This window comes from Priapulus caudatus, unplaced genomic scaffold, assembly GCF_000485595.1.
Source record: "Priapulus caudatus unplaced genomic scaffold, Priapulus_caudatus-5.0.1 Scaffold626, whole genome shotgun sequence".
In the NCBI taxonomy this organism is placed as follows: Eukaryota; Metazoa; Priapulida; class Priapulimorpha; order Priapulimorphida; family Priapulidae; genus Priapulus; species Priapulus caudatus.
In genome coordinates this window covers 119,884-146,421 of record NW_014577687.1, presented here as the reverse complement: position 1 = coordinate 146,421, position 26,538 = coordinate 119,884, and the positions used below count along the sequence as shown (strand labels likewise).

At 45.2% G+C, this 26,538-nt stretch overlaps 1 protein-coding gene across 1 annotated transcript in view; it reads left to right on the top strand.

Annotated features, from left to right (window-relative positions):
- LOC106812247 (serine-protein kinase ATM-like) overlaps positions 1–26,538 on the top strand; it is a 41,618-nt gene that overhangs the window by 10,084 nt on the left and 4,996 nt on the right. Inside the window, exons 10-28 of the mRNA XM_014816075.1 lie at positions 12,883–12,982; positions 13,429–13,575; positions 14,126–14,347; positions 14,695–14,797; positions 15,184–15,338; positions 15,820–16,038; positions 16,581–16,797; positions 17,134–17,292; positions 17,579–17,707; positions 18,299–18,501; positions 19,384–19,603; positions 20,409–20,522; positions 22,384–22,539; positions 22,778–23,002; positions 23,581–23,721; positions 23,906–24,022; positions 24,658–24,973; positions 25,535–25,621; positions 26,021–26,135. Of these exons, the coding sequence (XP_014671561.1) occupies positions 12,883–12,982; positions 13,429–13,575; positions 14,126–14,347; positions 14,695–14,797; positions 15,184–15,338; positions 15,820–16,038; positions 16,581–16,797; positions 17,134–17,292; positions 17,579–17,707; positions 18,299–18,501; positions 19,384–19,603; positions 20,409–20,522; positions 22,384–22,539; positions 22,778–23,002; positions 23,581–23,721; positions 23,906–24,022; positions 24,658–24,973; positions 25,535–25,621; positions 26,021–26,135 (3,145 nt within the window). The remainder of the gene's footprint in view (positions 1–12,882; positions 12,983–13,428; positions 13,576–14,125; positions 14,348–14,694; positions 14,798–15,183; positions 15,339–15,819; positions 16,039–16,580; positions 16,798–17,133; positions 17,293–17,578; positions 17,708–18,298; positions 18,502–19,383; positions 19,604–20,408; positions 20,523–22,383; positions 22,540–22,777; positions 23,003–23,580; positions 23,722–23,905; positions 24,023–24,657; positions 24,974–25,534; positions 25,622–26,020; positions 26,136–26,538) is intronic.

Genomic DNA, 26,538 nt, shown 5'->3' with positions numbered 1-26,538 from the left:
TGATATCTGGATGATGGGTATTCGTATTCATCCAGGTGTGCATAATAAATTATAGCGAGAATATCTATAAATAGATAAATATCTCTATATTTGTACATGCCTGGTATTACCACATATCGTATGTAATTAGATGCAATAGTCGATATATACAATATTTAAACTGCTGTGCAGTTGTCACATATTGCATTTTTCAAAAGATCTCTGTCAGTTTGAAATCTTTGTCCCATGACACCATTACCTGTGCTATGAATTATGTTCATCTTTATTGAAACTTGATGTGCATCATGTCAGGTGTTTTCCCTGTTGTTTGTTAACCAGGAGCGGCAAGTGATGTTGCCTGTAACGATGAACAAGCACTCTGTAGCGGGTTGATGCTGACTTACTGCAGTATCTACGTCTGCAGCAAACTCACACCACATGGTCAGCGTTCCCTTCCTCGGTGTCTGCTCCCTATTAGAATCGTGTGTCGTCACCATAGAATTAACCACCTAACTATAAGAGGCAGCATATCAAAACCTAGTCGGTTTCACAATCAACATTCCAACCGACACAATTCGGCCGATGCACGCTGCTGATATTATTACAACATCTGATGTAAAACTCATTCTAATGATCTGTAGTCCTGCCATGTCGCACATGCTTCGTGATCGTGTTTATCGGTGACCTTCTTTCTTGTTTCTTGCCCGACCTTCATCCGTGTTTCTTGCGCACCTTCATCCTTGTTTTTTGCAACCTTCCTTGTTTCTTGCGACCTTCATTCGTGTTTCTCGGGGCGACCTTCATCCTTGTTTTTTGCGCACCTTTCTTCTTGTTTCTTGGCGACCTTCATCCGGGTTTTTTCATGAATTTTGTCCATGTTTCTGCGGTGTGCTCTGGCAGCGGGCTGGCGGCGACAGCCCTGGGAGCACCAACTTCTGGCTGGACGTCGGACTACCTGCAGCTGGCGCGCGCGCGGCAGTACGGCTCCGCCTACTTCACCTCGGTGCTGTGTCACGGAGATCGCTTGCTACATCGCGCCGCACATGTGCGCGCGTAAGTAAGCTTCGACGTGTTTCTCGCGACCTTCGAATTTCACTGCATGTCAATTAACAATCGCTATCGAACAGGCAGTACAGCGGTTTCTTCTAATTACGAACAGGCATAGCTATAGGTTCCTGGGGGTAAGTCCAAATGTTCGGAAGTCCAACATTACTCTTATGAATACTGAATACTGTACACAGTATTGTAAAAAAAGGTTTGTACACCTACTCGCCTATACCCCACATAATACTCGACAGCTATATTTTACGCAGCATTAAACAGTATTACTTAAAGTCTGAGAAACCAGGGACTGGGAATGGCTTTAAAGGTTGTATAACCTCCTGTATATAAACTATCCTCGCTAGATGTAGATGCATTTGTTCTTGTTGGTCTTGCCTCTTGTGTCCATCTCACTCTTTTGAAAAAAGATATCAAGGAGATTGCGTGGCGGTTGAACTTCCGCACGACGCGGTGCTTTAAAATTTACAGACAGGTTTGTTCGTATTGCTGAAAGTTCGTAACGTTTGTAAGTAGGGAGCGGCCTGTACAGCGCTTTCGTGAACCGCGTAGCAACGTTTGCAGCGAGTGAGCTGCCACTGCGCCGCCGAAGGCGTGCCGCGCAAGCGGACGATGACGCAGCAGGAGGTGAGCGAGATAAGCCAGACGTTCTTTGTCTCGCGGCTGGGACAGCGTGGGCGCGCACGCTGCTGGCGCGCACGCCGTGTGCTGTGAGGCTTACCAGGGCCATCGGCACTCTGACTGCGTCTACGGCTGCGTCGCTGGACGGCTTGCGGACCCCGCTAACCAGGTGAGCACCGATCGCTCCCATGCTGTTCAAGTTGCCCGGTTAGCGTCATGCTGATCGAGCATGCTGACTTTATTGCGTGCGTATATATATACAATATAAATAACTATATATTGTGAATAACTAATGTTATATAAATGTTATTTATTTATTTATTTATTTTGGTATTTTCATTGGCCAACGCACACGGTCATGCACACACACATACATGCACATATATAGATGTATACTATATATGTGGGTGTGCGTGCGTGTGCTGTATCGTGTGCGCGATGCAAACTGTCACCTGTACATGCCTGATGAAGCTGAATCACAAAATCCTTGAATGCTCTGTGTGATGAACCGCATCCGTTCTGCGCATTGTACAGAATCACCGACGTATGACGATGGAGAACAAGTTGGAGCGACGCGCCTCGGATACCTACGATCTTCTAAACCCAGCCAGCAACCGGCAAGCGGCAGACTGGCATAGGTTACAGGTGATCGCTATATCGTGGCGTGAATAAGTTTAACAATAAAAATTGTCGAGGCTAAGAGTAAGCTGCCAAAATGTAGGCTGAATGAATGTGCTACCATTTCTCTATACTACATTCCACACCCGTCATACTTCATCCTCTATGGGAACAACAGTCCTTATAAATAAGTATCTATCCGTATCTATAAAATAACACTTGTTTACTCCGTATTTCTCCTCTTAAGTGTCGGCAATGTTAACAGTAAACACCACTATACCGTATATAGAACGCGACACACGCCACCGATTCGTAACGAACACTTGGTATTTCCATGAGTTGCAATTACACAGTGAAACCTGCTCTCTAGATGATCTCGATATTCATAAAGGGGACACTCGACTTGAGCCTTGTACATAGCTTAGGTTTAACTGTATTTTATCCCCCAGTCTGCGGCGGCCTACAGCGCGCAGGCGCCTTGATATGTGCTGCAGCAGTTATCCTGGAGGCAGCTGAGAGCTGAGAATTCGCAATGTGAGGATGACGCTGACTGCCAGTCTGTGTTCTATCGGGTTCGCGTGGAGGGAGCAACCTCGGCTCAGTGGAACCTGGATAGCCACCCAAGGATGTATCTCACCACTATATTATCATACCTACATAACTAGTATGTTGATGACTATAAGCCGGTAAGGCCGTGGTGTGGCCGAACACTCTCACAGTGTAGCTTACAGTGAATGTGTAGTTTGCAATCGTATTTCTCTGGGGTCTGATTTACGATTAAACTTCGGCCTGTGCATTTGAAGTTGTTGTTGTGTTTCACTTTCATTATTACAACAGAAATCTCTGGTAAAAACTCGCGTTTTTATAAAGACGGATTTTACATTTGTTTTTTATCACCGTTTTAAAACATTTCTAAGAGGATCAGGATCTGTAATGAAAAGCGTGGAGTGGTGTTAATCTGTACTTTACATTCTTGGTCGGCTGGTAATGGCTTTCTCCCACTATATCTCCTCTAAGTCCGCCTGAGCTTCATCCTGCTCATGTGTAAATGTATAAAAGCGGCTTCTTCAAAGATTCTCCCACTGTAAAGTATTCCATCACAAAGAGTTCCGTGATCATATTTACCTTGTGTGTGTCGCGGACCAGCCGTTCCAGAGTGGTCGGAGTTTCAGCAAGACAATCTCAGCGGCAGCTTCAGCAGTTGCCGACCGGCAACGCACTAGGGGCATCTGCGCCATGGCTCGGCTGGCCGCCGGCCGCAGGCGCGGTGATTGGTCCAGCTGCTGCACGCGAGGACGTGTGAGAGCGACGGCCGGAACATCTCCCTGCTCTGTCAAGCCTTCAGTGCCTGAACCGAAACTAGAGCAAGCTCTGCCTGTCATCTGCAGGTACTACACACGCACGGCACGCACGCACGCACACATACATACACTACGCACGCCCCCCCCCGCACACACGCACACAAGATTAATGCTTCCAAGGTGACAGCTGGTCTTACTAACGCACCTAAGCACTACTACTACTACTCACTGGTCTATAAGCAGAGACATTTTACCGGCCACTGCTCTACCACTTCTAATATTTTAAGCACTACTACATTCTGCTGCGATGTAACGTACATGTAAAATTGTATACACGTACAGGTATTGTAATCTATGCTCATCTTTATTCACGCGACAGTTGACAATCTATTTTCAACATATTATCAAATTCACTAATAGAACAATCGGCTCTATTACAAACCGTTAAAGCTGTCTACACCTGGGTTTGATTTTCACTCACTTAAAATGCTCGCAAAATCTCCACGCTGACTAAGACCGAATAATACAAAGAAGGCTACTAAAACCGCCCGACTATGTTTAAAAATCATCAATTCCTCGTTTCTTCGTGAAACAAAGCGAACGGTGTTTCGGGTCGCTTACTCGCACGTTTCTTCATGCGTGTGTCTGTTTGTCCCCCTGTCATGGGCAGAGACGTTGGTGGGAGACCTGCTGCAGCGGTGGCAGCAGCAGTGACGTTTACAGCGTCGCGAGACTACGACTTTGTGGAGTCCGGTGCGTGCTCGCTGCGCCTGCGCCGTGCCTCTCAGCTGCGTTGGCGCGACGTCGCGGCGCCGCGACGTCGACGCTACCAGGGGGCGCTTGATGGACCAGCTCTCGAGCGGCTGTGCGAGATTGGGCCGCGCGAGGCCGGGCCTGTCTCCGCCAGGTATGCTGACGCCAAACGCGACGCAGGTGGCTCGCCACCGCTGATCGCGGAATCCCTGCTGGTCGGTTTTGGCAGCCTGTCTCAAGAAATTTATGCGGAGGGTGTTGGTTGAGGGTGCAAGGAGGACTGCATGTGGATGTCAATAAAGCTATAACTATAAGAGGAGGCAATCGTGTAATGTTCCCACACAGTTTAGTATGATTCAATCAAGAAAATTTGCTGTTTTAAAGTGAATGACCTGTGATGTATTAGAAACTACAAGGTTTTGTTTTTAGTAAACTCGTAATTGTACGGTGACGTGAATGTTGCTTGCCGGCTTGCTGAATTATTAATGAAAAATTTTGTATTTTAATCATATATAATATACGATTTGCTGAGAAGAACATCATTTCGCAATGCAAGCAACTGGAGCAGAAATGCGCAGACTGGTGAGTTGTCCGTCGGAACTTGGAAGAAGCGAGACTCTACTGGGCAGCTGAGCGGAGTGCGACACGTGCGCTCTCTGGCTTGCGTGCAAGTCACCTCGTGCTGATGACGCTCGAGAAGGTTTGTTGTATTACAATATTACGACAATAATATTGGATAGTTATGTATTATCTAACGATTGCTATTTTTCGTATCAGCAATATAATTATAACGTAATGCTAATTGTCGGACTCTTGATTGCAAACTACTTGAATTTTTTAAGTCTGGTGTGCACCTACATATTGCCATTTTACAGTAATAAGTATAGTTAGTATTATTTGTACGTAGTAGCAGTAGTATGATCCACGCTGAACAAACAATCTGCTGCTCGCATTGGGAATATAATGCAAATTGCTATAAAATGAACTTGATTTATCCTGTGCGTATAGGCACTGCGAACGGAATCAGTGAGGCGAAATGCGTGCGCTGTCCAGCCGAAGGCATCTGGTGGGCCTGTATGGAGACTGGTTAGCCTTGTCAAACCCACTCTAAGCATCCTCAGGTTATCATGGAGGATTACCTCGAAAAAAGGTGCGAGAAATAGCTGTCATCTATGTACCTGCTACCACACCTCTCTTCACCCATCTATCCATGGTTTCCACATGAACACTATTACTAAATGTTGTTCCCCTTATTTCTAATGCCAGTAAGGCTATCTTTTTTTTATTTAATGTCTTTTCCTAGATGTTTATTTCTGATAACCTGATTCAGTTTTTTGGAGTGTACAAGGAAACGTGTTATCTTTTGAAAAACATGTACTGATGTAGTGCGAAAAATATTTGGTCTGAGCCACTTCGTATTTACCACAAAGAATATGGCCTATTTACCATTCATGTATACAGCGCGGTCCACGTGTCGTTGATGCAGGATATATTACGAACAGCATACCCAGTTGATATGGGGAATAATCATTATTATTTATTATGTGTATTCCTGCCATGGAATGCCGCCCCCTGCCGTAGCTACACTCACCCAAACCTACCCAACTTCCCGAACGAACTTCGGAAAAAATACGAGCAACGTCTCATCCTGCAAGTGCACCGTGCATCATTCTATCGTCTGTCTCGGGCTGCGAATGAATTAAATTATTTAGTGAATAAATACCTTAATTAACGCATGAGCGCTGACACGCGCCGACCTCTTTCTGCAGGCGGGGTGGAGGTGCGTGCGAGAGAGGCGGTGCGCAGGCGGCGGCCGTGGCCTGAGGGATGCTTACCTTCGCTCGCGCGATACGCCCGACAACCAGTACGTCACGGCGTCGACTACATGTGCTCGGCACGTTACGGACGCCGAAGCAGGCCCTGCTGCCGCGAGAGCCGCGAGGCCGCCAGCATGATCAAGACATGGACAGGAACAAAAGTAAGGCGGGCGGGAGTTCACGTCGCGGAAAATGTTGCCTGGAAGTGTTGTCGAATGTTTGCCGACATGTTGCGTGGAATTGTTTGCCCAATGTTGGCCCGGTTGCGTCGATTCGTTCCGGTGGCCCGGCAAGCCAGGGCTGTTTTATGCGAGAGGATGAGGGGATTAATCGATCGTATAGAGTTAATTGGGCGTCTTCCCCGTTAGTTGTACCCATCGCAAATTCTTCCTCCGACTTGCAGAGGTGTGTCCCGGGTAATGATGTCACTGTGGTTTTTCGTTTAGCGCAGATACAGAGCGTTGTTTAGAGTCATGTCACCGGCACGCGATGAGACGGATTGCCACGGTATGGGCATGGCATGCTGCATGGCGTCGTGTGTAATGCTGTGTTTAGGCTCGTCGGCCCACGGGGAAATATCAGTTATTCCCCTCTATTGTGTTTTGTTTTGGCTGCTGTTGTTTTAATTGCGCGCAGCTTTCTATTGCCGTCACCCCGTTTTTGCTCCCAACCGAATGCTGCTGCATTTTTGCTTTTTTAATTTAGTGCAGCAACTTCGTAGTATAACGCTAGGCTTTCGTCGGGTGCACGGGAAGGTTGCTACCAGAAATGCCCATCATTCCAGCAAGAAGCCAGGACCGAGAGAAGCCAGCATTAGAGATGAAGAGGTCGTGGAAAAAACGTCGGTGTGAAGGCTGTCTTTTATAGACAGGTGTCCTCTTCTTTCCCCGCAGCGATCAGGCTAGATTCAGAGGTCCCGTGGAAAAACAAGCGTTGGCGTAAAAGTGTCCTTTAATAGACAGGTGTGCATTAGTCCGTTCATATAGGACGAGTGTACTCCTCTTCCCCGGCTGCGTTCAGTAGCATTCAGATGGTGTGGAAACAGCGTGGCGTAAAAGTGTCCTTTATAGACAAGGTGTGCATGGTGTACCTCTCTCTCTCCCCGGCAGGTGTCTGAGTCGCGTGCTCATCACGCTGGGAGAAGCCCAGAGCAATTCTCGCACCAGCCGCGAGATGGAGCGAACATGCTGCCGCCAGAAGAACACGTTCCTCGTGAAGGCCGTGAACAACTGACTTTGCGGCTTGCTGCGCGCGGGCGACGATCACGACCTGCGCGTGTTCCGCCTCGTCTCGCCTGTGTTCCACAACCTCCAACGGAACACGATGACGTCAACGCCCTCATCAAGGCTGTGACGCGGGCGACGCCGCATCGGCGAGCGAATCATCGTTTTGTTATCGTTGTATTCATTGTTTAGTTAGTTGATTGATTTCATTGATGGCTTATTGATTAGGTGAGAAACGTTGACGCTTGCAAACTTCTCACGTGTGGATGGCATGCTGAGAATGGTCATCAAATTACGAGTTCTGCTTCAACACAATTAGAATATGTTATTATTGTTTAATTATTTATTGATGATTATAATTATAGCTATGTTGGTAAATTGAGAACGTGAGGCTTGCAACGCGCGTTCACAGTTTAAGATGAATGTAAGAGTGATCATCAAGGACTAAACACATGTTTATGCTGATATGAGACACTGTTAGGGTCAGTGATTTTCTCACAGCATGGTTTAGGGAGATTACAAAATTTCCGGCGATGTAAAAAAAAGTGGACGAGTCCTCCTTAAAAGGCTATTGGTTTCGTGGGTCCTTGATTCAGAGCTTAAAAAGTTGCCTATTAGATAAGGCAAAGACATGTCAACACACACAGTAAGCATAATAGTAGATATATAAAAGTAGAATAGTCATAAATCTATTAAAAAAGACAAAAAAAGAAAGTGTGAAAACGGTCTTTATAACGGTTAGAAAAAGATAATAATAGGGTTTTGAATGAAACCTCTATTGCCATAATATTAACTACTGGTTTTTATTATTCCAGAAGACAAATATATGGTGAAGTTGTGCGACGGTTAATATAAAAATATATGAAATGTGACAGCGATAAGGTTGATGCTAGTTTCTCTGCCAGAGGTTTCTTGTTTTGTCGGGATATTGAGCAAAAACACTACGATTAATTTGAATCTGAATATTAATGCCTGATGTTTTCAGGATGGCGTGGGATGCATCAAGTCGCACAAGTTTCTCGCGTTGATGTACCAGCTGGCTGCGCGTAGTGAGCACAAAACAGCAACACCAGCTCACGGTTCCAACCCACACTAGGACGAGGTAGTTCATGACTCTTGCACCCCATCCTGTTCGCAATGGGTCCTGCCCCTTAACTATTTTATTCATTCGCTCCCGTCATGGCTATGCATATGTGTCACAGGACGCAAATTCAAATTCATCTTCGCAGTCTTGTCATGTGCTCTAATGTTAGTGTAATAATGTTATGTAGGGTTATCTGTAATAAAGATTGAAATATTTATGCTGTAATGATCTGTTAAGCAAATAAAATAGCAATGGACAATTGAGCGTCTCCAAAAAAAGTTAAGTGTTTAGTGCAAATTGGTAGTGCACGTGCATATGTGCATGATTCATGTGTGCGTACATGTATCTGTGTGCATAATACATCGCTTGATTCTCCACAGACATTCCTTAATTGATAAGTTTAATTGATAACGGTTCCTATCAATGGGATAACGCCAAGTCATTGTGTTTTTTAATGTAGTTTGAAAGCAGAGGGCAAATCGTGATTGGTGCCTTTAAATTAGTTTTTGCGGCACATGCTGATCCCTACCCATCATCGCCCCTCCTGTGATGTTTACTTAGGTTTATGTGTGTCTTCGTAATAGATTATCTGTCGTGCCACTTTATTACGGTGACTGGCACGGATGCTTTTCTGTTTCAGCTTGATCGTGCGTACAGTTGAAGGACACCCGCACCACACGCTACCCATCATTCTCGCGCTAGCAAACTCTTACAAGCACCGAGCTGTTCGCTTCCAAGACAACACCCGGTCGCGGCCGGAGCGTCAAGTCGAAGGAGAAATCTGGTCGTGGAAGCAGCGTATGTTTGCCAAAGTTCTTAGATATAGAGGAATGAATGTAACGAAACGCCCTCTCTTCTTTCTCTCTCTCTCTCTCTCTCTATCTCTAATCTATCTCGTCGCTCTCTCTTTCCCCCCCCCCTCTTCTCTTTCTCTTCTGCTTTGAGTATTCAATGTCATGGATTACCTAGCCGAATGGTTTCTTATCGACGTATAAACGGCGTGGCCGGTCCAATCTCCACTTACTTTCCCCGGGTATATCCGCCGGTTGTCCGTTTCCAGGACAGAGTGCCTCGCCGCCAAGAACATGTTGGAACCTGCTTGCGGAGTCAGAGGGGGTCCCCCACGGGTGACATCATCGCCAACATGGAGGCGCTGTCCGACGCTACATCATCGCGTCGCCTACCTCGACCGCGAGCGCTCACAAGAAGCGAGACGTCAGTCGATCAACATTCCCGGCGAGCAGCATCTGCTCGCCGCCTCGCCAACCTCCACAACGTTGCGTGCCGACGGCTCGAGCCTGCCGGTATGCTCAACGCGCACGCGAGGAATATGGGGGAATGAGTTTCGTATATAGAGTAGAGAAGATATATAGAAGTATAGAGTTAGATACTGCTATAAAGTAGGAAGTTATGGAGTAGAATAGTATTATAAGTATAGAGGAATGGGTATGCGACACTGCATGTCGCAATTTAAGATCTATACGTGAGAGTTTTTTCGTGTGGAGCATTCACTGCCCATGGTGATCTGTTGAGAGGCTTGCAGGCATTCTCACGTTATCGGAACACTCGTCGATTTTCTATAATTATGTAATCAAATATTCTTTGCGTAATGGAGTAATCTGTGCATGCTTTTATTGAATTTCTGTCGTCGAGTTAAATAATGTAATCAAGAGAACTGTAATGATAGTAGCAGTGACTGCCATAGAAAAGTTTTGGATCCTTTTTTTAATTGGCAGCAACACTACGATAATTATTGCCCACATGGAGTCTTTGCCCATCTAGCAATAGCTTGCATTGAATGTAGTTATATTGTTAACAGAAGATACTGTTACGTCTAACTCAACTCTCTACCGCTACACCGACGGCCATTTCTTCTCATTTTCTCTGCAACGATGCACGCAAAACTGGCAGGTAGATCCGACATGCGAGTACAAGAACATCGGGCACGTGGGTTTGCGCGACATTTAACTAGCCGGTGAGGTCTCAACCTTCCAAGATTATACCTGCCTCAGCTCTGATGGCAAGCACGAAGACAACTAGTCAAGGCTCGGTGTAAGCCATTCCCTAAAACTGATCTTACATGTAGTTTTTCTACAGTTACGGTAAGCCCACGCTACCTTAATTTAGTCCTATTATTACGGTTTGATTATGAGTTCATCGTACTACAACAGTCTCTTACACTATGAATTTTCAAGGTTTGCTCATTGGACTGAATACTTTTAACATTTGCATTTTGCTGAGGCTAGGGATGATCTGAGACAGGATGCTGTGCATGCCAGCCAGGTGTTTGGCGTATAGTCAACAGAACTGCTGCAGGGTCAGCAGGACAGACAAGAAACGCCGACTGCACATACGCCAGTACAAGCGTACTCAGTGACGAGAATCGATCATACTGATTCGATTTAATTCAGAAGTAGTAGTGAAAAAAAAATTGCAAGTTTATATACTGATTAAAGGATGCGTTATATCTTTGGCATTCTGGTGCTGGTACCAGAGTTCAAAGAGATAAATGAATTTACTCAAAAAAAGTCAATTTAGTGAAGGCTCAAATATTCAATTGCTGAATGAAAGTACGTGGTTATAGCAAAACGCTGCCTAATAAAAGTTAGCTAAAAGTAAGTGATATACTAAACCATTCAGCTGTTCACCATCTCAAGCAAGTACAGTTTCACCTCCTCGACGACGCAGTAAGAAAAATAATCTAAATAGCTCTACGACGTTCTACGTCACCTCTACCCGTCACTGTATTTTTGCATCAACAATAGAAAGTTGAATCAATATAGCATTTTATCACACCCTACACAGCTAATGCCCGCTCGCCACACTTTGGTATCGACAGTAGGAAGAATTATCTAGATTTTATCACACCCTACACCAGCTAATGCCACTCTGCACACCATTAGTTATCAACGTAGCGAAGATATCTGGTTATTTATTACGTCCTAAATCCACTAATTGCCGCTCTCACACTTCTATCGACGACGGGGACATTAATTATAGGGTGTTATTATGTGCTGCTGTCAAGCGTGATTTGCCGCTCTCTCAGCGCAGCCGGTTGCTGCCTGTGGAGTGGTGTGAGCGACACGATCTCCGCCGCGTCTCTACCTCGTCAGGTGACAGCCAGCGTGGCAGCGGACTGCTGCGCACCACAGTACCGGCCGGTGCGAACTGGACGGCGCGGCGTGCTCGGCGCGCCCCGATGTGGCGGCGAGCGGCAGCGACAAGCTCGCGGCGCCACGTTCCTCGACGCGCTGCGCCACTTCCTGCCCGTTCTCCGACACTTCTTCTTCGAGGGCTTCGTCGGAGCCGGCGATCTGGTTCGAGAGCGGAAGCTGGCGTTACACGCGCAGAATGTGGCGACGAATTCTATCGTGCTGCAATGCTGTTCGTTGGTTGTCATCGTGTGTTGTTTAGTTGTTTTCGTCGTTCTTTGTTGTTGTCATTGGCATTGTTGTTGTTTGTTGTCGTGCTATTGTCATTTGTTGATTGTGGAGCTTGGCAGCGTCTGGTTTCCAAGCAGAATTCCATTCGCTTGGTCGCGCCGTGATTCTTGATATACTATTGTCATATCGTTGTGGTTGTTGTTGTTGTTGCATGTTGGTGTTGTGTCTGCATGTTGTTGTTTTGTTGCTTGTTGTTGTTGTTGTTGCTTGTTGCATGTTCGTTGTTGTTGTTGATGTTGTTGTTGTTAGATCGTATTAATTGTTCTTTGATTGGTGGGAAGGCGGCAGTTCGCGGATTGACTGGTGATCTACCGAATGGAGGAGCAGAGCCTTCTCCTGGGCCTCATTCACAACACCTTTCGCCTCCACATAGTATTCGAAGCTTTTCTTCCATTTTGTCCAACGTGGTCCCACTGTTGTCTGTTGGCCACCACAGTCAAACGCTGACAATCCCACTAACTCGATGGCTATTTTGGCCATAATTCGCCTGAACTTGTTCCTTAAATCCTCGTCGCCACTGTAGCGTCTTGATCCGACGTATGGGTTCAATTTAGTATGATAGATCTACAGATTATTACAAACTTCTGAAATCATAACATGCTCGGGATTCGACCATATTGGAAAGTATTTATTAACTGTTTATAGGTGGCGTCGTAGCGCCCGCAGCGCCATAGCGGCGACTACACTAACCATTAGGCTAGGTCTCAATATACCACATAGAGAATATCTATAAATAGATAAATATCTCTATATTGTACATGCCTGGTATTACCACATATCGTATGTAATTAGATGCAATAGTCGATATTATACAATATTTAAACTGCTGTGCAGTTGTCACATATTGCATTTTTTCAAAGATCTTCTGTCAGTTTGAAATCTTTTGTCCCCATGACACCATTACCTGTGCTATGAATTATCGTTCATCTTTATTGAAACTTGATGTGCATCATGTCAGGTGTTTTCCCTGTTGTTTGTTAACAGGAGCGGCAAGTGATGTGCCTCTAACGATGAACAAGCACTCTGTACGGGTGATGCTGAACTTACTGCAGTATCTACGTCTGCAGCAAACTCACACCACATGGTCGGTTTCCCTTCCTCGGTTTCTGCTCCCTATTAGAATCGTGTGTCGTCACCAGAGAATTAACCACCTAATAATAAAGAGCAGCATATCAAAACCCTAGTCGGTTTCACAATCAACTATTCCAACCGACACAATTCGGCCGATGCACGCTGCTGATATTATTACAACATTGATGTAAAACTCATTCTAATGTCTGTAGTCCTGCCCATGTTGCACATGCCTTGTGATCGTGTTTATCGTGACCTTCTTTCTTGTTTCTTGCGACCTTCATCCGTATTTCTTGCGACCTTCATCCTTGTTTTTTGCAACCTTCCTTGTTTCTTGCGACCTTCATTCGTGTTTCTCGCGACCTTCATCCTTGTTTTTTGCGACCTTTCTTGTTTCTTGCGACCTTCATCCGGGTTTTTTCATGAATTTTGTCCATGTTTCTGCGGTGTGCTCTGCAGCGGGCTGGCGGCGACAGCCTGGGACACCAACTTCTGGCTGGACGTGGACTACCTGCAGCTGGCGCGCGCCGCGCAGTACTGCTCCGCCTACTTCACCTCGGTGCTGTTCACGGAGATCGCTTGCTACATCGCCGCCGACATGTGCGCGTAAGTAAGCTTCGACGTGTTTCTCGCGACCTTCGAATTTCACTGCATGTCAATTACAATCGCATCGAACAGGCAGTACAGCGGTTCTTCTAATTACGAACAGGATAGCTATAGGTTCCTGGGGGTAAGTCCAAATGTTCGGAAGTCCAACATTACTTTTATGAATACTGAATACTGTACACAGTATTGTAAAAAAAGGTTTGTACAGTACTGCTATACCCCAATAATACTCGACAGTATATTTTACCAGCATTAAACAGTATTACTTAAAGTCTGAGAAACAGGGACTGGGAATGGCTTTAAAGGTTGTATAACCTCCTGTAGATGTAGATGGCATTTGTCCTCGTTGGTCTTGCCTCTTGTGTCCCATCTCAACTCTTTTGAAAAAGATATCAAGAGAGATTGCGTGGCGGTTGAACTTCCGCACCGACGTGGTGTTTACAATTTACAGACAGGTTTGTTCGTATTGCTGAAAGTTCGTAACTTGAACGTTTGTAAGTAGGGGAGCGCCTGTACAGCGCTTTCGTGAACCGCGTAGCAACGTTTGCAGGAGTGAGCTGCCACTGCCGCCGCCGAAGCGTGCCGGCAAGGCGACGATGACGCAGCAGGAGGTGAGCGAGATAAGCCAGACGTTCTTTGTCTCGCGGCTGGACAGCGTGGGCGCGCACGCTGCTGGCGCGCACGCCGTGCTGCTGGAGGCTTACAGGGCCATCGGCGACTCTGACTGCGTCTACGGCTGCGTCGTGGGACGGCTTGCGGACCCCGCTACCAGGTGAGCACCGATCGCTCCCATGCTGTTCAAGTTGCCCGGTTAGGTCATGCTGATCGAGCGTGCTGACTTATTGCGTGCGTATATAATACAATATAAATAACTATATATTGTGTAATAACTATGTTATATAAATTTATTTATTTATTTATTTATTTTGGTATTTTCATTGGCAAACGCACACGTATGCACACACACATACATGCACATATATAGATGTATACATATAAATGTGGGTGTGCGTGCGTGTGTGTATGTATGCCGATGAAAATGTACTGGTACACTGAATGAAATGCAATACAAATCTTGAATGCTCTGTGTGATGACCGCATCCGTTCCTCCCATTACAGAATCACGACGTATGAGATGGAGAACAAGTGGGAGCGAGCGCTCGGAACCTACGATCTTCTAACGCACCAGCAACCGGCAGAGGGCAGCACTGGCATAGTTAAGGTGATCGCTATATCGTGGCGTGATAAGTTACAAATAAAATTGTCGAGGTAGAGTAAGTGCAAATGTAGGTGAATTGAATGTGCTACACTCTATACTACATTCAAACCGTTCACTCATACCTCTACGGAACAAACAGCCTTATAAATAAGTATCTATCCGTATCTATAAATAACACTTGTTACTGTATTTCTCTTAAGTGTGGCAGTTAAACAGTGAAACCACTATAGTATTAGAACGACACACCGATTCGTAACGAACACTTGGTATTTCCCATGAGTTGCAATTACACAGTGAAACCTGCTTTCTAGAATGATCTCATATTTATAAAGGACACTCGATTGAGCCTTGTATAGGTTTAACTGTATTTTTTCCCCCGTCTGCGGCAGGCCCTACAGTGCGCAGGCCTTGATCATGTGCTGCACAGTTATCTGGAGCAGCTGAGAGCTGAGAATCGCATGGAGGATGACGCTGGACTGCAGTCTGTGTTCTACGGGTCTGCGTGGAGAGACCTCGGTCAGTGGAACCTGGATACCACCCATAGGTATGTATTCACCATATATTATATACCTAATAACTAGTATGTTTGATGACTATAACCGGTAGGCGTGTGTTGGCCGAACACTCTACAGTTAGCTTACAGTGAATGCTGGTTTGCAATCGTATTTCTGGGTGATTTAGATTAAATTCGGTGTGCATTGAAGTTTGTTTTTTTCACTTTTATTATTACAACAGAAATCTGTAAAACTCGGTTTATAAAGACGGATTTTACATTTTTTTTATACGTTTTAAAAACATTTTAAGAGGTATCAGGATCTGTATGAAAAGCGTGGAGTGTGTTAATCTGTACTTTACATTCTTGTCTGGTAATGGCTTTCCCACTATCTCTCTAAGTCCCTGATTCCATCCTCTCATGTGTAAAATGTATAAAAGCGGCTTCTTCAAAGACATTCCTCCCACTGTAAAGTACTTCTATCACAAAGAGTTCCGTGATCATATGTTACCTTGTGTGTGTCGCCGGACAGGTCCCAGAGTGCGGAGTTTCAGCAGACAATCTACAGCGCGCTTCAGCAGGTTGCCGACGGCAACGAGGCATCTGCCGCCATGTCGCTGGCCGCCGGCCGCGAGGCGGTGATTGGTCAGCTGCTGCACGCAGGACTGGAGACGACGCGGAACATCTACCCTGCTCTGTCAAGCCTTCAGTGCCTGAACGAACTAGAGCAAGCTCTGCCTGTCATCTGCAGGTATACACACACGCACGCACGCACGCACACATACATACACATACGCACGCCCCCCCCCCACACACACACACAAGTTACATGCTTCAAGGGTGACAGTGGTCTACTAAGCACTAAGCACTACTACTACTACTACTGGTCTATAACAGAGACCATTTTACCGCCACTGCTCTACCACTTCTAATATTTTAACACTACTAATTCTGCTGCGATGTAACGTACATGTAAATTGTATACGTACAGGTATTGTATCTATGCCTCATCTTTTTTCACACAGTTACAATCTATTTTCAACATATTATCAAATCCATAATAGAACAAATCGGTCTATTACAAACCGTTAAAGCTGTTACCCTGTTTGACTTTTCACTCAATTAAATCTCGAAAACTAACCTGACTAAGACGAGAAACAAAAAGGCTAAAACTAAACCGCCGACTATGTTTAAAAATCATCATTCCTCGTTTCTTCGTGAAACAAAGCGAACGTGTTTCGGGTCGTTAACCGCACGTTCTTCATGCGTGTGTCTGTTTGTCCCCCTGTGCAGGGCAGAGTTGGTGGGAGACCTGCTGCAGCGGTGGCAGCACAGTGACGTTTACAGCGTCGCAGACTACGACTTTGTGGAGCCGGTGCTGTCGCTGCGCTGCGCCGTGCTCTCAGTGCTGGCGCGACGTCGCGGCGCCGCCAACGTCGACCTACAGGGGGCGCTGATGACCAGTCTCGAGCGGCTGTCGAGATTGGCGCGCGAGGCGGGCCTGCTCCAGGTATGCTGACCCAAACCGAGGCAGGTGGCGCCACCGCTGATCCGCGTGTGGTCGGTTTTGGCAGCCGTTCAAGAAATTTATTCGGAGGGGTTGTTTGAGGGTGGAAGGAGGACTGCATGTGGATGTCAATAAAGCTATAACTATAAGAGGAGCAATGTGTAATGTCCCACGGTTTAGTATGTATAATCAAGAAATTGCTGTTTTAAGTGAAACCTGTGATGTTTAGAAACTACAAGGATTGTTTTAGTAAACTCGTAATTGTAGGTGAGTGAATGTTGCTTCCGGTTTGCTGAATATTAATGAAAAATATTTTTATTTTAATCATATATAATATAGATTGCTGAGAAGAACATATTTCGCATCAAGCAACTGGAGCAGAAATGGCAGACTGGTGAGTTGTCGTGGAACTTGGAAGAAGCGAAGATCTACTGGGCGCGCGCGGAGTGCGACACGGCTCTCTGCTTGCTCAAGTCACTCGTGTGTGACCTCAAGAAGGTTTGTTCTATTACATATTACGACAATATATTTATAGTTATGTATCATCTAACGATTGCTATTATCGTATCAGCAATATAATTATAACGTATGCTATTGCTCGACTCTTGATTGCACTACTTTGATTTTTAAGTCTGTGTGACACTACATATTGCATTTTACAGTAGTAGTTAGTATATTGTAGTAGTAGCAGTAGTATGATCACCTGAACAAACAATCTGCTGAGCTGCATTTGGGAAATAATGCAAATTGTATAAAATGAACTGATTTTATCCTGTGCGTATAGGCAACTGCGAACGGATCAGTGAGGCGAAATGCGTCGCTGTACCCGAAGGCATTGTGCCTGTATGGAGACTGGTTAGCTTCAACCCACTCTAAGCATCCTCAGGTTATCATGGAGGATTACCTCGAAAAGGTGGAGAAATAGCTGTCATCTATGTACCTGCTACCACACCTCTCTTCACCCATCTATCCATGGTTTCACACTGAACACGTATACTAAATGTTGTTCCCTTAATTTTAATGCCAGTAAGGCTATCTTTTTTTTTTATTTATGTCTTTTCCTAGATGTTTCATTTTAGATAACCTTTATTCAGTTTTTGGAGTGTAACAAGGAAACGTGTATTCTGAAAAACATGTACTGATGTAGTGGAAAATATTTGGTCTGGCCACTTGTATTTACCACAAAGATATGCCTATTTAACCATTCATGTATACACGCGCGTCCACTGTCGTGATGCAGGAATATATACTAACCAGCATACCATGTTGAATATGTAATAATCATTATTATTTTATTATGTGTATTCCTGATTAATGCCCCCTGCCGTAGCTACTCACCCACCTACCCAACTTCCCGAACGACTTCGGAAAAATTACGAGCAAGTCTCCATTGCAGTGCCACCGTGCATCATTCTATCGTCTGTCTCGGCCGCGAATGATTAATTATTTAGTTAATAAATACCTTAATTAACGATGAGCGCTGACACGCGACCTCTTTCTGCAGGCGGTGGAGTGCGTGGAGAGAGGCGGTGCGCAGGCGGCGGCCGTGGCACTGGATGCTTACCTGTCGCTCGCGCGATACGCCGACAACCAGTACCGTCACGTCGTCGACTACATGTGCTCGAGCACGTACGACGCGAAGCAGGCCCTGCTGCGCGAGAGCCGCGAGGCCGCCAGCATGATCAAGACGATGGACAGGAACCAGAAGTAAGCGCGGGCGGGAGTCGTGCGGAAAATGTTGCTGGAAGTGTTGTCGAATGTTGCCGGAAGTGTTGCCGAATGTTGCTGGAATTGTTGCCAAATGTTGCCCGGGTTGTCGTCGATTGTGGTGGCGCAGTAGGGCTGTTTTATGCGAGAGATGAGGGGATTAATCATCGTTAGAGTAATTGGCGTCTTCCCCGTTAGTTGTACCCATTGCAAATTCTCTCTCCGATTGCAGAGTGGTTGTCGGTAATGATGTCACTGTGGTTTTTCGTAGCGCAGATACAGAGGTTGTTGAGGAGTCACCGGTCACGGATGAGACGGTGCCACGGTATGGGCATGGCATGCTGCATGGCGTGTGTGTAATGCTGTGTTGGCTGTCGCACGGGGAAATATCAGTTATTGACCCTCTATTGCACTGCTGCTGTTGTTTTAATGCGCGCACGTTTCTATGCCTCACCCACGTTTTTGCTCCCAAGAATGCTGCTGCATTTTTGCTTTTAATTTAGTGCAGCAACTTCGTAGTTAACGCTAGGTTTCGTCGGGTGCACGTGAAGGTTGCTACAGAAATGCCCATCATTCCATCAAGAAGCAGAGCGAGAGAAGCAGCTAGAGTGAAGAGGTCGTGAAAAAAACGCGGTGTGAAGGCGTCCTTTATAGACAGGTGTCCTCTCTTTCCCCGCAGCGTCAGGCTAGATTCAGAGGTCGTGGAAAACAAGCGTGGCGTAAAAGTGTCCTTTATAGACAGGTGTGCATGTCCGTTATATAGACGAGTGTACTCTCTTCCCCCGCAGCGTCAGGCTAGATTCTTCAGAGGTGAAAAAGAAGCATGGCGTAAAAGTGTCCTTTATAGACAGGTGTGCAGGTGTCCTCTCTCTCTCCCCGCAGTGTCTCGAGTCGCGTGCTCATCACGCTGGAGAAACAGAGCATCCTCGACCAGCGCGAGATGAGCGACATGCTACGCCAGAAGAACACGTTCCTCGTGAAGGCCGTGAACAACTACTTGCGGCTGCTGCGCGCGGGCGACGATCACGACCTGCGCGTGTTCCGCCTCGTCTCGCTGTGGTTCCACAACGCGAACAACGACGACGTCAACGCCCTCATCAAGGTGTGACGCGGGCGGCGCGATCGCGAGCGAATCATCGTTTTGTTCTCGTTTACTCATTGTTTTAGTTTATTGATTGATTTATTGATGGCTTATTGATTAAGGTGAGAACGTGAGCTTGCAACTTCTCACTGTCTGTGATGGATGTGAGATGAGTCATCAAAGTACGAGTTCTGCTTCAACACAATAGAATATTTATTGATTGATTATAATTATGCTATGTTGATAAATATGAGAACGTGAGCTTGCAAGCTCTTCACAGTTATAGATGAATGTAAGAGGAGTCATCAAGGACTAACACATGTTTATGCTGATATGAGACACTGTTAGGGTCAGTGATTTCACAGTGGTTTAGGGAGATACAAAATTCGGACGATATAAAAAAAAGTGGACTGAGTCCTTCCTTAAAAAGGCTATTGGTTTCGTTGTTCCTGATTCAGAGTTAAAAAGCTGCCTATGTAGATAAGGCAAAGACATGTCACACACACGTACAGCATAATAGTAGATATATAAATAGAATAGTCATAGATCTATAAAAAAGACAAAAAAGAAAGGTGAAACGGTTATAACGGTAGAAAAATATAATAATAGGGTTTTAATGACCTCTATTGACATAATATTAACTACTGGCTTTTATTCCAGAAGACAATATATGGTGAAGTTGTGACTGTTAATATAAAAATATATGAAATGTGACAGCGATAGGGTTATGCTAGTTTCTCTTGCCCAGAGGTTTCTTGTTTTGTCGGGATATTGAGCAAAACACTACGATTAATTTGAAGCTGAATATTAATGCTGATGTTTTCAGGATGGCGTGGGATGCATCAAGTCGCACAAGTTTCTCGCGTTGATGTACCAGCTGGCCGCGCGTATGAGCACCAAACAGCAACACAGCTCACTGTTCCAACCCACACTAGACGAGGTAGTTCATGACTCTTCACCCCATCTGTTCGCAATTGTTCCTGCTACTAATTTTATTGCAGTCGCTCCCGTCATGGTATGATATGTGTCATCAGGAGCAAATCAAATTCATCTCGGTTTGATGTGCTCCTAATGTTATGTAGGTATCTTAATAAAGATTGAAATATTATGTGTTATGTTGTTAAGCAAATAAATAGCATGGAAATTGAGGTCTCAAAATGCAAATGGGTATGTGCACCAGCCTAAAAAATACTTTTTTTATTACGAGAGCTCTTTTTTGATTTTGTATGAAAAAAAGAGCTCTCGTAATTTTGTTTACGGGAGCTATTTTAAGCTTGGCCAGAGCTACTTTTTCATAGCATGATTTTGTTAAAATTCTCATAATTTTGATGCACTGACTCTAATAATGTCTCAGAAGCCAGAAATTGTGTCTAATTATCGTAAAGGTGTTTCCCAAACAAAAGTCAAGATTATGCTTTGGCGAAATCGACGAGGTCACAAATTATTCCTAATGGTGACAAAATCAGGGAGGCCGGGTTTACATGTTGCTGTATGCATGTTGTGTACAAAGTATGACTGCATGCACTGATTGTCTCATTCGCATTGTTTTTTAATTCAAATCTCGTTATGTCTAGCCATTCAATAAAAAAAACTTGCTTCCCCGAACAGGGAAGTGCAATTTCAAGCTACCTGCCCCGGGGCGAATTTTGGTTGCCCCGGGTCATCGGGCAAGCGGGTTTGTCGAGCCCGGCACCGCAGGGTTCGAATTTCGGCTGAAAATCTAGTGGACAGCAGGACCACCAACTTCAGAAAGTTGGTGGACCTGCAAAAAAATTTGGTGGTCAGCTTATTTACTAGCAGTGAGTAACAAAATAGTATATAAACAGCATACGCATAACAAGGAGTTAATGAAGACAAATAGTGTCTTCATTAACTCTTGATGTAACTTAATTAGAGTTGGTCAAATAATGTTTCAATCTCTAGGAATGTCGGGGGAGCTTCTGGGTAAGGTTTTACTTTCGTTTTTCTCTTCCCCAGTCCACGGTACACCCATGCATAGATCTATCAATGCTGCCGCACATCCACAAAGTTACAAGTGCCTAGAATCTTCAAGTATATACAGTTTACATTTCTTCTAAATATCTACCTGAATAAAAACAGTCCACTTTCTACGTGACGAATTCAGAAAACAGCTTTGATTACGTGCGTGTCAGGTGGCACTGGTCGTGCCCTAACTTCCCACAATAACCCCTGCGATATATAAACTTATTGTTACGCGGTTATAAAAACACATTGATTTCTTAGACTGTCGCGAGTTTTTGTTCGTGTGGCGAATCATGCGTTGAGGGAGTTCATGCAGCTCTAGATGTTTTGGATACCCTAGCTGTCTACGTTGAGGAACGGGTCGTAACGCTGCCGGCGGCACGGGAGCGATTTTTTCTCGTAGCTTTCAAAATTTTCGCTCTCGTAATTGTTGTTACCAGAGCGCTTTGAAAGCTGACGGGAGCGAAATCGCTCGCCGCTCCCGTGTATTTTTTTCGCTGATGTGCACGTGCATATGTGCATGTTCATGTGTGCGTACATGTATCTGTGTGCATAATAACATGCTTGATTCTCCAACCAGACATTCCTTAATTGATAAGTTTAATTGATAACGTTTATCAATTGATAACCAAGTCATTGTTTTTTTAATGTAGTGAAGAGAGGGCAAATGTGATGGTGCCTTTAAATTAGTTTTGGCGCATGCTATACCTTACCCTCATCGCCCCTCCTGTGATGTTACTTAGTTTCATGTGTGTCTGTCCTAGATTATCTGTGTGCACTTTATTACGGTGACTGGCACGGATGCTTTTCTGTTTCAGCTGATCGTGCGTACAGTGAAGGACCACCCGCACCACACGCTACCCATCATTCTCGCGCTAGCAAACTCTTACAAAGACACCGAGCTGTTCGCTTCCAAGACCACACCCGGTCGCGGCCGGAGGTCAAAGGTCAAGGAGAATTCGGTCGTGGAAGAGGTAACTTTTGCCAAAGTTCTTTAAATTAGAGGAATGAATGTCCCTCTCTCTCTCTCTCTCTCTCTCTCTCTCGCTCTCTCGCTCTCTCTTTCCCCCCCCTCTCTCTTTCTCTCTTTCTCTCTCCTTGAGTATTCAACGTCACGGATGACCTAGCAATGTTTCTTATCGACTATAAAGGCGTGGCCGGTCCAATCTCCACTTACTTCCCCGGGTATCATCTGCCGGTTGTCGGTTCCAGGACAGAGTGCTCGCCGCCAAGAACATGTTGAACCTGCTGCGGGTCAGAGGTCACGGTGACATCATCGCCAACATGGAGGCGCTGTCCGACGCCTACATCTCGCTCGCCTACCTCGACGCGAGCGCTCACAAGAAGGAGACTCAGTCGATCAACATCCCGGCGAGCCAGCATCTGCTCGCGCTCGCCAACCTGCACAACGTTGCCGTGCCGACGCTTGAGCTGCCGGTATGCTCAACGCGCACGCGATATATGGGGAAATGAGTTTCGTATATAGAGTAGAGAAGTATATAAAAGTATAGAGTAGAGAAGTATATAAAAGTATAGAGTAGAGTAGTATATAGTATAGAGGAATGGGTATGCGACACTGCATGTCTGCAATTAGATCTATACGTGAGAGTTTTCGTGTGGCAGCATTGACTGCATGGTGATTGTTGAGAGGTTGCAGGCATTCTCACTGTTATCGTGAACACTCGTCGATTTTCTATAATTATGTAATCAATATTCTTTCGTAACGGAGTAGATCTGTGCATGCTTTTATTGAATTTCTGTCGTCGAGTTAATAAATGTAATCAAGAGATGTAATGATAGTAGCAGTGACTGCCATAGAAAAGTTTGGAATCCTTTTTTAATTGGCAGCAACACTACGATATTATTGCCCACATGGAGTCTTTGCCATCTAGCAATAGTTGCATTGAATGTAGATTATATTGTTAACAGAAGATACTGTTACGTCTACTTAACTCTCTACCGCTAACCGACGCATTCTTCTCATTTTCTCTGCAACGATCCGCGCAAACTTGCAGGTGGATCCGACATGCGAGTACAAGAACATCGTGCACGTCGTCAGGTTTGCGCCGACATTTAAACTAGCCGGTGGTCTCAACCTTCCCAAGATAATCACCTGCCTCAGCTCTGATGGCAAGCAGCGAAGACAACTAGTCAAGGTCGGTGTAAAGCCATTCCCTAAACTGATCTACATGTATTTTTCTACCAGTTACGGTAGCCACAGTACCTTAATTTAGTCCTATTATTACGGTTGATTATGATCATCGTACTAAACAGTCTTACACTATGAATTTTCAAGGTTTGCTCATTGACTGAATTATTTAACATTTGATTTTGCTGCAGGCTAGGGATGATCTGAGACAGGATGCTGTGATGCAGCAGGTGTTTGCTATAGTCAACAGACTGCTGCAGGGTCAGCAGGAGACAAGAAAACGCCGACTGCACATACGCCAGTACAAGGTACTCAGTTGAAGAGATCGATCATACTGAATTCGAATTTAATTCAGAAGTAGTAGTGAAAAAAAAATTGCAGTTTACTACTGATTAAAGGATGCGTATATCTTTGGCAGTTCTGTGTGCTGAGTTCAAGAGATAAATGAATTTACTCAAAAAGTAATAGTGAAGGCTCAAATATTCAATCTGCTGAATGAAAGTTACGTGTTTTATAGCAAACGCTGCTAATAAAAGTAGCATAAAAGTAAGTGATATACTAAACCATTCAGCTGTTCACCATCTCAAGCAGTACAGTTTCACTCCTCGACCGACAGTAAGAAAATAATCTAAATACTCTACGACGTTCTACTTCACCTCTACCCGTCACTGTATTTTTGCATCAACAATAGAAAGTTGATCAATATAGATTTTATCACACCCTACACCAGCTAATGCCGCTCGCCACACTTTGTATCGACAGTAGGAAGATTATCTAGATTTTATCACACCCTACACCAGCTAATGCCACTCTGCACACCTTGTTATCAACAGTAGGAAGATTATCTGGTATTTATTACGTCCTAATCCACCTAATGCCGCTCTCTACACTTTCCTATCGACGACGGGGACATGATTATGGGTGTTATTATGTTCTGCGTCAGGTGATGCCGCTCTCTCAGCGCAGCGGGCTGCTGGAGTGGTGTGAGGACACGATCCCGCTCGGCGTCTACCTCGTCGGTGACAGCCAGCGTGGCGGCGGCGCGCACCACAAGTACCGGCCGGGCGACTGGACGGCGTCGGCGTGTCGGCGCGTGATGTTGGCGGCGAGCGGCAGCGACAAGCTCGCGGCGTTCCTCGACGCGTGCCGCCACTTCCTGCCCGTCTTCCGACACTTCTTCTTCGAGGGCTTCGTCGAGCCGGCGATCTGGTTCGAGCGGAAGCTGGCGTACACGCGCAGTGTGGCGACGAATTCTATAGGTGCGTGCCAATGCTGTTGTTGTTGTCATCGTTGTTGTTGTTGTTGTCGTCATCGTTGTTGTTGTTGTTTTCGTCGTTCTTGTTGTTGTTGTTGTTGTTATTGTTGTTGTTATTGTTGTTGTTGTTGTTGTTGATTGTGGAGCTGGCGGTCTGGTTTAAGCAGAATTCCATCCGTTAGGCACGTGATTCCTATATCTGTTGTCATATCGTTGTTGTTGTTGTTGTTGTTGCTGTTGTTGTTGTTGCTGTTGTCGTTATTAATTGTTCTTGATTGTGGAGCCGGCAGTCAATTATAGCCGGCGGAATATTACTGGTGCATGCTGACGGGTTGTTGATTTTGTTGTTTATGTCGACGTCATTGTTTATGTTCTTCTTTGTTGCCCTGAGCGAATTGTAGATCCATCTTCACATTTGTGTTTAAACTGCAACTTGTTTCATTCTTATCTTCACCCTTCCAGATGTTACGTGATTATTGTATACGTAGCCAATTGCATGTGAAACATGCGCTAGCATGTTTGAGTGGCGATTTGAGCCTAGCCGATTCGATTTTTTTGACTACAGTTGGATACATCCTTGGACTAGGAGATAGGCACGTTCAGAACATTCTGGTCGATCGTAACACAGCTGAGCTCGTGCACATTGATTTAGGTAAGTGCATCAGTGCACAGAATGATGTGCAATTCAAGAGGCATTCGATGACAGTCTGCAGCCATCTAGTTGGCAGTTTTTGTTTTAAATGGTGGAATGAGAACTCGTGAGGCTGGCTGTGTGGCATGGTAGGACAGAACAGTCACCTGTCTATAAAGGACACTTGGCGGTTTTCTTGAATGACAGACGTGCAGCGAAATCACCTCTATAGAAGGACACATGTCAGTGTCTATAAAGGATGCTAGGGGTTTCCTTTAAATGGCCTATATATATATATATATATATATATTTATTTATTTATTGTATGGTATAGTGTAAGAGCATGTTTTATCTATCAGTGTTTCAAGGATCTCAAGGATGTAGTATCTTTAGCGATTTTTCGCCCTGTTTATCCCGCAGGAATTGCATTTGAGCAAGGCAGGATACTGCCGACTCCGGAGACGGTGCCCTTCCGGCTTACACGAGACATCGTCGATGGTATGGGCATCACTGGCACCGAAGGCGTCTTCCGCAGGTGTGTGGTCGTCGTGGCAACGCACACCACGCGTGAAACCTTCCGCACTTCTCGTTGCATAAGACTTTCAATGTCTCTTAACAATGCCTAAAGCAAGTAACAGGTGGCGCTACCTTCTCTAATCCTATGCCCTCACCACACTTTTCTTTGTGAATAATGCTAGTACTAGTCAGCACTGCTGATGACTAGATTCCTTACTACTGCCATCACTAATAATACATTAATATTATCGTCATCATTATCGTCGTCGTCGTCGTCATCAGGTGCTATGAGAAGACAGTGAAGGTGATGCGTAGTTCCCAGGATATTAATATTATTATTATCATCATCATCATCATCATCATCATCATCATCATCATCATCATTATCATCAGGTGTTGTGAGAAGACTATGGAGGTGATGT